The 14,128-nt window shown below is 24.1% G+C and overlaps 1 protein-coding gene across 1 annotated transcript; it reads right to left on the bottom strand.

Annotated features, from left to right (window-relative positions):
- Positions 1 to 456: 456 nt before the first annotated feature.
- On the bottom strand, positions 457 to 13,732 carry LOC117174895 (ubiquitin-conjugating enzyme E2 L5). The gene is made up of 4 exons (XM_033364322.1): positions 13,694 to 13,732; positions 13,260 to 13,355; positions 6,849 to 7,035; positions 457 to 1,293 (listed from the first exon to the last, which is right to left on the bottom strand). The coding sequence occupies exons 1-4, from the start codon at positions 13,718 to 13,720 to the stop codon at positions 1,127 to 1,129; spliced, it is 477 nt and encodes a 158-aa protein (XP_033220213.1). The 5' UTR covers positions 13,721 to 13,732; the 3' UTR covers positions 457 to 1,126.
- Positions 13,733 to 14,128: the final 396 nt, after the last annotated feature.

Below are 14,128 nucleotides of genomic sequence, written 5' to 3' on the forward strand. Positions count from 1 at the left end.
AGTAAATTCCATATCCTCTATATTTTCAAAAACAATTCGTTAATTTTGTAATAAATATTATATAAAATTTCAGAAACTTAAACAAAAATTTGAATTTCATTCTTTAATTTAAGAAAAACTTAATTTTATTTTTCCGTCCCACCCTTGTAGACATCATTTTTTTTTTTTTGTTATAAAAGTTTATTTAACGGTTTTTGACAGTACATTTACGATTATTATTCCTTACAATCGATTCTGACTCATAACTTGACGACATATTAAAAAGAAATGCGTGCGACTTCAGTTCTTTTTCGAGTGTAATCGCAAAAAGTTGACTTGCGTAAAATCTAAATTACTATTATTATTATTATTCTAATTAATATTTATGATCGGCTAACTCACCATTTAACGTCTAAAAGGTAGAACTGCAGTTCTATTGTCCAAGTATATTTCCAGTACAATTAACAAACGCCTCGATCTGGTATTAAAAATTAAATTTTATTGGTATTAAAAACTAAATTCATAGTCACTGTCGAAACTGGAAAACTTAAGCACGCAAACAACAGTTTTGAATCTCAAAAACTGGCCCCTCGATCTATACACAATTGCACACTGTTCCCTGAAAAATGTTGGACTATTTTAACGAAGAAAAAAAAACGGATATTATATAATTAACGGTATGTATATTATAAACAAAATGCGAACTTTTTTTGTTGTCTTTTTTTTTTGGCTCGATTTTCAGGACAAAACGTGGCGTGTAAAAATCGATGGAAAGATCGCCCGACGGCGAAGAATCGCGAATTGTGTTGCTTCTCTCTAGGCTAGCAAGTAGTACGATATTATTATTATTATTATTATTACTGTTTTTTCTTTTTCTAATATAATAAATAAATAATTGGCTTTCAAAAAGCTCAACAAGATAACGAAAAAAACTTCAGCATTCTAAGGTTTCCAAGAGAACTTGCATCATCAGCTAATGTACACCGTATGTTATTTATTACAATTAATATTTTTGTTCTTTTGTGTTTTTTAGAACTTGAATTTCCATAATATAAATATTATAATTTTTCATGTCGATCTGTACAATGGATCTGAGCCTGATTCCCATTTTTCATCAGGCATCTTGGTGCAATAAGGCTAATCACTGTTAGTCAGCCGATGATGTTTCTCGCCTTTTTTCGGCGTACTTCTTCGTAAAGTCCTCTGCATTTTTTAAGAACTTTCTTCTATCCCGAAGAAATTCCTCGGCCAAATCGCCTCGCAATGGATGCTCTGGCTCAGGATCGTTCACTAAAGCTATTAAAGCTTGGATCACTGAAAAAAAAACATTGCTCCATGAGGAAATTACAAATTTAATATACAGGCCGGCGCACATTGGGATATAGCAATAATTTCGTTCAAAATCACCTGCAGGTCGGAAATCTTAACCAAATTGAACAAAATTCAGCCAGAAATGTTTGTAATTGTATTGTTTAAATAAATTATTGCTAATTTTAATTTATTTGCAAGATAAATTCTAAAATATAACTCTACTGGGAAAAATATGTCCTAAGCAGTATATTTTATATTTAAAATACAATTTGTTACAACCGTATGACTAAATAATTAATTTTGCATAATCTATATTAAATCTTAATAAGGCTTTTAACATTTATAAGAAAATGAATAATAATACAAATACAACATATGTTAACCAACGTGTTTTTTTTCGTGCGCTAATTTCAAGTTTGGCATTAGTTTTGCAAAAAAAATTTTGTTGGAAATCATTTTTTTTTCTAGATTAATTTTTTATTTATATCAAATTGTATTTCTAAATAAGAACTATTTTTAAACCTCATTGTATATAGACAAATGTGTTCTTAGTATTGATTAAGTTGTTTTGAATTTATCTGTTTGAACAAATAAATTATTTGCAAAATGTATGGATTTAATAGTTAAGTTATTTTTGCTTTTTGGTCACTTATTCTGTCAATATTTGTTATATTTTATATTACATTTAAAAAATATATTTTTTATCTTAATTTTTTAAAAAATTTATTTTTTATTTTTGCATTTATTAATTTTTTTTTCTTTGTAACTATTTTATTAACTCTTATATGATTTAGAGTCTAGGATTTTAGGGTTCATGGATTAAGAGTTTATCCGCTTAGGGTTCACGTGTTTATGGGTTTAGGGTTTATGTGTTTAGGGTTTATCGGTTTAGGGTCTATGGGTTTAGCGTTTATCAGTTTAGGACCTATGGGTTTACAGTTTATGGTTTTGGGGTTTATGTGTTTATGGGTTTAGGATTTATCGGTTTAGGGTCTATGGGTTTAGGGTTAATCGGTTTAGGGTCTATAGGTTTAGCGTTTAGGGGTTTAGAGTGTAAGGGTTTATAGGTTTAGGGTGTATCCGTTTAGGTTTTATCGGTTTAGGGTCTATGGGTTCATCGGTTCAATGTTGATGGATTTAAGGTTTATTGGTTTAGGATGTATGTGTGTAGGGTTTATCGGTTCAGGGTCTATGGGTTTATAGCTTTATGGATTTATGGTTTATCGGTTTAGGGTTCACGTATTCATGGGTTAAGGGTTTATAGGTTTAGGGCCCATGGGTTTAGGGTTTATGGTTTTAGGGTTTATGTGTTTAGGGTTTATCGGTTTAGGGTTTATAGGTTTACGATTTATCGGTTTAGGATGTATGGGTTTATGTGTTTATCGGTTTAGGGTCTATGGGTTTATATGCTTAGGGTTTATCGGTTTAAGGTTTATGGTTTATCTGTTTAGGGTCTATGGGTTTAGGGTTTATTGGTTTAGAGTTTATGAATTTAGGGTTTATGGTTTATCAGTTTAGGGTTTATGTTGTTTTGTATGATTTTTGCATTATATTGCATATTTAGCAATAATTGTTTAAAATATTTTTTTTAAACAAAGTATTTTGAAAAATTTGGCTTCGTGATTCTCTTTGAAATTCATTTACAACATTTCCGGCTAAATTTTGTTTGATTTGGTTAAGATTAGCAACCTGTAGGTGGTTTTTAACATTCCGTCCCCAATACTCGGCGCACAGTGTGGATTGTTTCGATGTCAATTTTTTTAAATTAGGAACCTCATGATAATTTCAGAAAATTCATAATTTTGTAATAAAAAAAAATTTCACCTAAAAAAAAGTGATCTAAGAACTTTAATTTTTAACTGAACCTTATGAATTTTGATTAAAAAATGCAAGTTCAATTTTAATTTAAAAAATTGATTTTGAACAAAAAAAAACGAATTTTCCACATTCCATTAAAAAAGTATGTGAATTTCCAACTAAAAAAATTTTTATTTTTAACTAAACATGGGATAGTTAATGTTTCGATTAGAAAAATTAATTTAAAACGTATTCAATTAAACAAATTTGTTTGAACTAAATAATTTAATTCTTAACTAAAAAATATGAATTTTGAATCAAATTTGGAATAGATAAATTTTTAATATAAAAATTAAATTTTCAACCTTCTTGATTAATTTCCAACTAAGAATATTTTTTACACATAAAAGAAAACGAATTTTCAACAGAATAAGCTTAAATTTCCAACGAAAAAGAAACTAATTTTTAAGAAGATACATGAATTTTCAACTAAAAAAGATCAATTTTAAACTAGTTAGTTCAATTTCTAACTTAACAAAAAAAAATAATAATTTTCACTCAAGAATGGAATACTTAAATCTTCAGTTAAAAGCTTAATTTTCAACGCAAAAGAACAACTTAATTCTCATTTATCCTGACATGGAACAGGAAATTTTGAAAAATAGTTATCATTCTTGTTTTCGGGCTGGATTTTTCATAAATAAATATAATTTCACTTGAAACAGGGAATTTTTTTAAAGAAAATGAAAAAATTAAGAAATTTGAGCAAGAATAGTTGAATTTTCAACTAATATGAATTTTTATTAAAAAATGGAATAGTTTAAATCTCACTTTGATAAATTAATTTTTAACATCAAACTAAAAAATATTAATTATAAATTAAATAGTTTAATTTTCAATTACAAAAATTAATTTTCAACCAATAAAGAAACCAACAATTTTCTACATAAAAATTTAATTTGCAATCAACTTGATGAATCTTGAACTGAAATAGTTCCTTTTGAAACAAATAAGATTAATTTTGAAACAAAATTATGTATTTTTGACTAGAATAGTTGAATTTTAAACCCAAAAGATGAATTAAAAAAGAAATAAAAAGGAATTTTCATTGAAAAAAAATCTATTTTCAATCCAAAAAACTTTTTTTTCAACATAAAAATTAAATTGCAAACCAACTTAATGAAAATTCAAATCAAATAGTTTAATTTTGAACTAAAATTATGAATTTTTTACAAAAAAAAAGAAACCGAATTTTCAACAAGATACAAGAATTTTCAAATAAGAAAGATCAATTTTAAAACAGTTGAACTTTCGACTAAAAAAAAAAAAAGAATTTTGACTCAAAAATGGAATAGTTACATTCTCAATTAAAAAATTAATTTTCAACAAAAATAAAAAGAATTTTCAACTAAAATGGTAAATCTGTAACTAAAATAATTAAATTTTAAACAAAAAAAGATTAATTTTCATCTAAAATTAGCAATCTATAACTGGAATAGATAAATTTTGAATAAAAACGTGATTTTTCAAGCAAAAAAGGTAAATTTTTAACCAAACATGATATAAAAAAAATTCCATTTTAAAAATTTAAAAAAATTCAACAACATATATAAATTTTCCACCAAAAAGATCAATTTTAAATCAAATAGTTCAATTTTCAATTAAAAAAGATATATTTTCGGCCAAAAATGTATTAGTTAAATTTTCAGTTAAAAAATTAATTTTTAACTGCAAACAACGAATTTTTAACAAAATAGTTCAAATTTAAACTTGAATAATTAAATTTACAATTAAAAAATTAATTTAAAAAAAAAGAATAATTGTCAACCAAAAAAATAAATTTTTACTCAATAAAGATGAACTTGTAACGAAAAATGTAATAATTGAATCAATCCAAAAAGATTTTTCAGTCGTGCGATTTTTAGATAAAGAAAGAAGATTGTTCGTTGCGAATTCATATTTTTTAATTAAAAATTCAATCACTTAGTTCAAAGTTAACCTCTTTTGTTAAAAATTATTTTTTTCTTGTTTCAAGCTTTATCAGTTTTTAGTTGAAACTTTAATTATTACATTTTCAGTTATAAATCTATATTTTTTAGTTGAAAATTCAATTATTTGCTTAAAAATTCAAGCATTTTATTATAAATTAATGTTGATGGTTAAAAATTCATCCTTTTAATTAAAAATTAACTATTTTTTGAAAATTCTTTTTTTTTAGTTAAAAATTGATAGTTTTTAATTAAAAATTCTGCACACAAAAAAAGTTTTCAACAAAATATATGAGTTTTCAACCGAACATGAAATTGTTCAATTTTCATAAAAAAAAAGAATAATTTCCACACAAAAATCGGGTTTTTAATTAGATGTAACTATTTTCAACCAAAAAGATGAATTTCTAAAAAAAAAAAAATTATCAACAAAATACATGAATTAACCTAAAATAGTTGAATTTTTTTTTTTTAAATTAGTTTTCAAAGAAAGAGATGAATTTTCAAAATAAAATTATGGAATATTAAATTGAAATAGTTGAATTTTCCGTAAAAAAAATTAATTTTCAACAACCAAAAAACGAGTTTTCAATAAGAGTTCAATTTTCAGCTTAAAAAAATTACTTTTTAACAAAAAAAAAAAAGAAGAATTTTCTGCTAAGATATTGGAATATTTAACTAGAATATGTACATTTTTAGTTAAGAAAGTAATTATTTTAAACCATAAAAAACTAATTTTTAAAAAATAGTTACATTTTCAAACAAAGTGACAAATTTGCAACCGAAACTATGGATTATCAACCAAGAAGACGAATTTTCAACTTCAAAAATATAATTTTTAAAATTAACAATTAAGTAGTTAAATTTTCATCTAAAAAAATGAATATTCTACGAAAGAGATGAATTTTTTTCTAAAATTATAGAACATTCAACATCAATTTTCAGTTTAAAAAAAAATGAAGTTTCAACAAAAAAGAAAGAATTCCACAAATGAATTAATTTTTCACAAAAGAGTTTAATTTTAAAACAAAAAAATGTTATGTTAAATCAAAAACAGTTGAAATGATCCAAAAAATAGGATTTTTTAACGTGAGTTGAATTTTCAAGGAAAAATTCTTCAGTCGACAGAAAAATCTAAAAAAAAATATTGAACTTTCTTGCATAAAGATTGTTTTTCAACAAACAATATTAATTTTCTATCAAAAAGGACGAATTTTTAACCAAAAATAGAATAGTTAAAATTTTAGTTTTATATTCGACATCAATTTTCAGTTAAAAAAAAAAAAAGAGTTTTCAACAAAAAATAAAACATTCAACAATTAACAATTTTTCATTTACAATGAAAAAAATATAATATTATTACTATTAAAATAATGAATAAAAAATTTTAAACGATTATATTCAGCTAATCATAAAGATATTGGAATATTATATTTTATAACTTTCATGCATAAAGATTGATTTTCAACAAACAATATTAATTTTCTATCGAGAAAGGACGAATTTTTAACCAAAAATAGAATATTTAAAAGTTCAGTTAAAAAAAAATCACTTCAAACAAAAAAAAAGTAATAATTTTAGACAAAATAGTTCAATCCAGTAATATAAAGCTACTTTTGCAACTGAAGAATCCCTTTTATTTAATTTTATATTGCAATTTGGAAAAAAAATAAACACGCTTTCAACAAAATTCCCTGACTTAAAAAAAAATTTCCGTCACATTTGCAGGTCTAAATCAAAATCAAGATGAAAATATTAAATTATTTGGACTACCTTGATCTGTTTTGGTAGCGGGTTTCCAGTTTTCAGCGGTGATTATAGGTAGACAAACTTGGCCTTTTTCATCCACATTTGGATGATATATTTTTGTCTTAAATGTAATCCGCGGTGGCTTAAACGGATATTCAGCTGGGAAATTTATTTCTATGCGGAAAGCGCCTTTATTGTAAGGTGCGTTGTCCTGAAAAAAAACACACCAATAAAAAATTAAGGATTTTGGCCGAAAAGGATGGCCGTTTTAATCGAGGAAAATAAATTCCCGGTCATTTTCGAATTCACAATAATTTTACACGATCATTGAAGTTAAAAAAATTTAAACTCTTAAAGCTGAAATTATTTTTATTTAAAATATTCAAAACTGAACTGCAAATTAGATCCTTGAAGGTGGAACTCTTGAATCTTAAACTTTTAAAATTTAAGCTTAAGCAATTTTTAATTCAAACACTTAACTATTTATACTTATAAAATGAAAGCGCTTAACATCTTTTTATTGAAACTTTGTTTATTCAATGCGACTAAACTGCAAAATAACCCACTTTTAACTTTTATAAATTAAACAGTTAAAAGATTTCTGGTTAAAGATATAAATCCATGCTACCTATACTGTTTTTTTTTTATTACAAATTTTTTTATTGAATCTATTAAAAATTGAATATTTGACACTGGAACAATATTTGAATAGATTTTGAAACGTATTAAAAGCATTTAATTATAAATATATTAATTTGAAGTTATTTTTAAATTAACGTTAAAATCATTAAATTGTTCATTTTCATACATCATTGCAAAATCAATTATTGACCCATTAAAAAAAGAATCGATGTATTTATATTTTCAGTTGATCAAAACATTTCAGTTCTAAATCAGGGTGGCCGTTTTAATCGACGAAATAAATTCCCGGTCATTTCCCGGTTCGCAAACATTTCTCACGGCTAATGAAATTTAAAAAATGGAACACTAAAGCTAAAAAAAATTTCCACTTGAGGTAATAAAAACTGAGCTCAAATAAAACCAAACAAAGTGGAACTGTTAAATTTTGTATTCAAATGCTCAATAATTTACGCGTATAAAAATAAAGGTACTAACATTTTTCAATATAAAAATATATAAATCCACGTTATCATTTTCAATGCTCTAAATTAAAAAATCAATTAATGAACCTTATAATTTTCAAAATTATATAACTTTAAGGAATTTTAAGCTAGAAACATCAAACATTGAAAAATTGCAACATTTTAAACTGAACACTTCTTAAATTAGAAATTCAATTCTGTTCTTTTTAAATAGTTTAAACATCTTTGGAAAGCTTCAAAATTTTATTTCAAAATCTTGAGAAATCTAGAAGTTGCTTTAAATTTGTTTTAAATTTAAAATTATGTTGGAAAATATTTCAGAACTTCTAAACATCTGTCAAAATTAAATGGTTTTTTCTACAATTTTCAGAAAATCCTGCAAATTTTAGAAAAGTTCTTTACAATTTGGACGTATAAATAACAATTGAACATTTATTATTTGTAGGCGAAAAAATAATGTTTTATTTTGAAAAGTTATTTTAAGAGAATATTTAAAAAGTTTTTCAAAAATTTAAATAAAATTTTCAAAACAGATTCTACAAGATTTTAAGAAAACATTCTAAAATTTTCATGATAATTTCTAATCTTTTTGAAACTCCTAAATATCTCTTAAAATTACTCAATTTTTTTCTACAAATGTTCATTTGTAAATAATTTGTAAATTAAAAATTTCAAATTGAATCGGTTAAAAATGAAATATTTTAGACTGAAACAATATTTTAAATTTAATAAAATCCTTTGATTAAGAATATATTTATATGAAGTAATTTTTAAGTGGAAAATAGTTTATAAACTTTCAGTCACACTTTCGCATTTGCATAATGACTAAGACAAATTGAAACCGTTAAGTTTTAACGTTAAAATCTGAAAATTCTTGAATTTTGAAATAATTTAAAATCGTTTCGTTTAGTCGTTTTTGTTTCAATTTTTCAATTCAATTTATTCTCTCTCATGTATGCCCTGGTGGGTTTTTACATATACAATATAAATATACAGTGTTATAATATAATAAGCCGTTTATAAAAATTATGTGACTCAGAATATCCTAATTTTTGCAAAAATATAGCATATATCCACGCTTATTTTGTATTTCTAGTTTTAATTCTAATTCTGCATCACAATGTATACTTTGATTATTTATTATTAATTAATCTTCACTATCGCTGAGCTCTTCTAGTCCTATCTGCCGATTCCTATTTACACTTTCTTTTGCACATTTTTCGAAGTCTTTTTCATATCCGCAGAGCTTGGTTCTCTTTAATCGTTTTTGTTCACTTTTTATTACCTAAAGTTCAGATTTCAGATTCTATTTTTTATTTGATCATCTCTTTAAGAAAGCATTTAAAAATTCTTTAAATTAAAAATGTAAGCTTAGAAATACAAATTTTAAATGGAACCCTGCCACCCTGAAAATATTTGTAATTTGTAAGTGTTTATGTCTTCAAAAACACAATTTAAAATTGATATTTCCCGGTCCAACGGCCAATCTGCAAGTTTAACTTTTCGTAATTTATTTTATCACAGAAGTTAACAAAGAAAGGAGTGCCCGCGATAAGAATAACATCCGGCTTGTGGTCGGATTTTCCATAGAATGAGAAACAAGACGGTTAAATTTATAATAAAATACTTAATTTTTCTGTTAAAAATATTAAGTTTTAAACAAAAGAAACAAATTGTCAACAAAGTTATTAAATTTGTAACAAAATAGATGAATTTTCAATATAAAAATTATGAATCTTCAGCGAAAAAAATTAATTTTTAACAAAGGAGTTGAAATTTCAACCAAAAGAGATTAATCTCCAAAAATAGGAATTTTCAACAAAATAAAGAGAAATTTTAACCAAATAGTTAAATTTTAAAACAAGAGCATTAATTTTCTACCAAAAAGGACGAATTCGCAACAAGATAAATACATTTTTACCTAAATACTTAAATTTTCAAGAATAAAATAAACATTTTCAATCAAAAATGGAATAGGTAAATTATCAGTTAAAAAATTAATGTCAACTTTCGACCAAAAAGTTTAATTTTCCAGCCAAAGATACGAATTTCTACAAAACAGTTGAATTTTCAAGCCAAAAATGTGAATTTTTAACTGAAACAGATACATTTTTAACCAGTTTTTATTTTTAATAAAAAATATGAAATTTCTTCAAAAAGAGATGAGTTTTCATTATCATGAATATATAACATTAATTTATAATAATTAATATTTTCTGATACTGGTTAGAATTCAAAAATTTTTACTTTGGTTACTAAAATTGGATTACCTAAATTTAACAATAAGAAATGAAAATTTTAAGTCATAAAAAAGTGCATTCTGTGATATCAATTATTATTGAAAATTCTAAGATTTTAAGGATAAAAATAAAAATTCTAAATTTTGATGATTTTTCAAGACAACGTAAATAATCAAAATTAAAGATTTATTAATCGGAAATTTTCAACTTTAGAAAATTTACAACCAATCTCTTTAATTTTTGAGATTATAAATGGAAACAATTAAATTTGGATAATTTCGAAGGTCAAAAATCAAGTTTTCGATTCTAAATCTTCCAAATTAAAGAACGAAAGTAAAGCATCAAAATAAGGGTTCAATAAATAAATTGAAAAGATTTAGAATAAAAAATTCTTCAATTTTAAAAATACAAAATAGCCAATTTTTTTAGTTTCAAGATTTTTATTTTGTCGTTTTGTAAAAATACCAATTTTCATTTCAAAATAAATGAATTTTGAAACAAATATTTCAATTTTCTACTAAAAAATATACATTTTTCCAAAAATGGAGTAGTTAAACTTTCAGTTGAAAACTTGATTTAAAAAAACGGAATTTCAACAAAATAGTTCTATTTTCTTCGAGAGTGACAAATTTTTAAATAAAATTATGAATTTTAAACTAAAAAAAAAAGTTTCAACCAAAACAACAAATCTTCTAGTTGGATTTTCAAACAAAAAAATTGTGAACCAAATCTTAAATATTTAAATTTTAATTTAAAAACATCATTTTTAACCAAATGAATTTACAGCTACAACTATGTAATTTACAATTTGAATAAGTTCAATCATTAGATAAAAAATATTTTTTTAAACCAGAAAGATGAATCTTTAATTGAGGTGATGAATTTTTAACCAAAATAACTTAATTTTTTACCAACAATATCAATTTTCAACCAAGAAGATTAATTTCTACAAAAAAGAGACATTTTTTATCTAAAAAAAGTGTCAACCAAAAATGGAATAATTAAATGTGTAGTAAAAAAACATTACTCAAGCAAAGCGATGAATTCTTAACGAAAATTATGCAATATACAATTGAAATAATATTTAACTTTTTAGTTAATAAAAGACATTTTTTTCTAACTACGTCACTTTACTTCCAACCTAAGAGATCAATTTTCAACTAAAACAATACATATTTAACTGTAATACTTGAATTTTTAACAAAAAAAAAAAAAGAATTTTAATCAAGAAAATTAACTTTCAAAGAAATAGATAATTATTTACAAAAAATTGATTATTTAACAAAATACGTGAACGTTCAACGAAATCGTTGAATTTATCAATAAGAAAATACAAACTTTCAACAAAAATGGAATATTTAAAATTTTAGTTCAAGAAATAAATTTACAACCAAAAAAATGCTCTAAATTAAAAAATCAATCAATAGATGAAATTTTTTCAAAATTATATCATATAAAGCAATTTTAAGCTAAAATAATTAAAAATGAACGATTAATTTTTTTTATTTCCAAATTTTGAATCATCTGCCTGCTTGTTTTTTTACATTTTTTCAAATTCGAAATTATTTTGGAATTTTTTCAGAACTTCTAAACATCTTTTAAAAAGATTCGAATTTTCCCAGAAATTTTTTCTACAAATTTTTTCAAAATTCTGCCGAATTAAAAAAATTTCCTTAATATCTTCCACATTCATTTCTTATAATTTTGTCAATATTTCCAAATCTTTTTAAATATTTAATTAAAATGAACTTTTCAAAATAAAAAATCCTTTTTTATTTTCCAAGGAAATGTTTTTTTTTTTCTTTTTTTGAAGCATTTCAAAACATTCTTGTCGGTACAATTAATTCTAAATTAATTTTCAATTTTTTAAAAATGTCTAAATATTTCTTCAACTTACTCGAATTTTTTCTAAAATTAATAGTGTTCAATTGTTTATTTATACATCAATATTAAAAAATATGACTAAAATATATATGAAATGTAATAACAGCTTTTAATTATGAATATATTATTTTGAAGTTACTTTAAAATTGAAAATAGTTATAAAGTTTTTTAACGTTGGAATCTGGAAATTCTAAAATTGTGAACTAATTCCGAATAATCTTGCAAAATCAAATATTATTAACTTTTTAATCCTTAAAGAGCAATTCAATTTAAAAAATCATTAATTAGTTTATATTAGACAGTTTATCGACAAAAAATGTTTTTTATCCAAAATCTTCTCATTGTTAATTGTTTAAGTCTTATAAACTGCTTTTTGAAATTCTTTAAATTAAAATATACACTTGAAAATTCCAATCTAAAATGAAAATTTGTTAAAGCGCATGATTTTCGAAATGCGTATTCTGAAATGAATGATATCAAAATTAAAAAAGATAACACTGTAACTAATTATTTAGAAAACGGTTAAAATCAAAGTTGGACAGAATTTTTGTCTACAAATTTGTAAAATTCCTTTTCAAAAAATAAATTGTCATTTCCCGGTCTTATAATAGATTCTTAATTTTATATTGAAATGAAATTCATTGGTTTGAGAACAACTACAAACTAATGTCAACAAAAATAAATTATAATTCCTCTGAAATTTTCAAAAAAAATTTTTTTTATCAAATCTAGAATAAAAAATTATTAAATTTTTAAGATTTTTATTTTTAAATATTCTAATTTGGAAGATTCTTTCTGAAAAGTTTAATTTTGAAAATTAAGATATAAATTTTTCAATTTGTACGATCAGCAAATTAATATTCGCAATAAAAGGAAGTCTTAAAAATGAAGAAATCAGCTGACATGCTTGATTTTAAAATCTCAAAATAAGCCCACTGTATTTTCTAAAATAAACGAATCACTCGGAAATCGAAATCTTTCATCGAACACGTGAAACGAAGCTTTGTTTATGCAACCGTATTCGCGAACAAAGAAAAATGAAACCTTAAAAATAATCTCTGTAACTGGTAAAGCAGACAATGAAAGAGCCCGAGGTCAATATTTTTAACGGATCAAGAGCCTTCATTGCATGATCGAATGACAAGGAAGATTGCTAGGTTAGAATCAAAAATTATTTGTTAATGATCGATTTATCAGCAATTACTCACCGGTAATATGAGTCCTTGCCATGTAAGAATGTTTGACTCATCGACTTGGATATTTGTGAAATTCTTGATAGACGAAGCTCTCAAATCGCCCAATTCCTAAAAAAGACAAACGCCCGATCATCATCGGGGTCACGCAAAATGACCACAAAATCCACATCTTTGGACCCGAATTTACAAGATATCTAATTATTATCACTTTTCAACTTCCAAGCCGTAATTAGAAACCATAATTCAAGTAAAAAAAGGGAATATTCAAGAGTCCATGAGAATCTCAGCAATGAATTTTAATTAGTCTCATTTGTCAAAATGATGTTCGGGAAAATGGATTTTATTCGAAAAATTTCAAGTGGAATTGAAAAGGAAGGAGTTTGCTTATTTTGGTGTGTTTAAATGTCCACTAGTGATTATTAATGTGAATATAAACTCGGAAATACCTTTTGCAACCTTCTCGTAGCTGCCATTTTGAATGCTACCGACATTTTGAAAATACGAATTTCGGATTTCGATCTTATCTAGCTTTAAGATTATGATGATTGATTTTTCAATAACTCATTTATGAATTTTTAATTTTTTAATGGATCAATAGATGCTTTTGGATTAGAGATCTTGTTTTAGAGTTTTTGAAAATGAAAGAAAATTTAATAATGTAGAGGTCTCAAATTTAAAATTCGCGCGGCTGCTACCATTGACCAATCAGAATCATTTCCTTTTTTGATTTTTTTAGGGAGAAGTCAAGTTTAAAAAATTTTTTAGCGTTGTTGAAATTAAAAAAACAATTACAAAACAATTTAAATTAAAAGCTTGAATTTCTATTCAATCTATTTAAAAATTCAGGTAGGTGAAATCTGGAAATATTACATTTTTATACC

The sequence above is a fragment of the Belonocnema kinseyi genome, chromosome 6 (assembly GCF_010883055.1).
Source record: "Belonocnema kinseyi isolate 2016_QV_RU_SX_M_011 chromosome 6, B_treatae_v1, whole genome shotgun sequence".
Classification (NCBI taxonomy): Eukaryota; Metazoa; Arthropoda; class Insecta; order Hymenoptera; family Cynipidae; genus Belonocnema; species Belonocnema kinseyi.

Bases quoted from the DNA above. Each gene is read 5' to 3' on its own strand.
- LOC117174895 (XM_033364322.1), bottom strand. From the start codon at position 13,720: ATGGCAGCTACGAGAAGGTTGCAAAAG. The intron at 7,036-13,259 runs GTGAGTAATTGC...GTTTTTTTTCAG, and splicing joins GGCAAGGACTCATATTACCG to GACAACGCACCTTACAATAA. The intron at 1,294-6,848 runs GTAGTCCAAATA...TTTTTTTTTCAG, and splicing joins CGCTACCAAAACAGATCAAG to TGATCCAAGCTTTAATAGCT.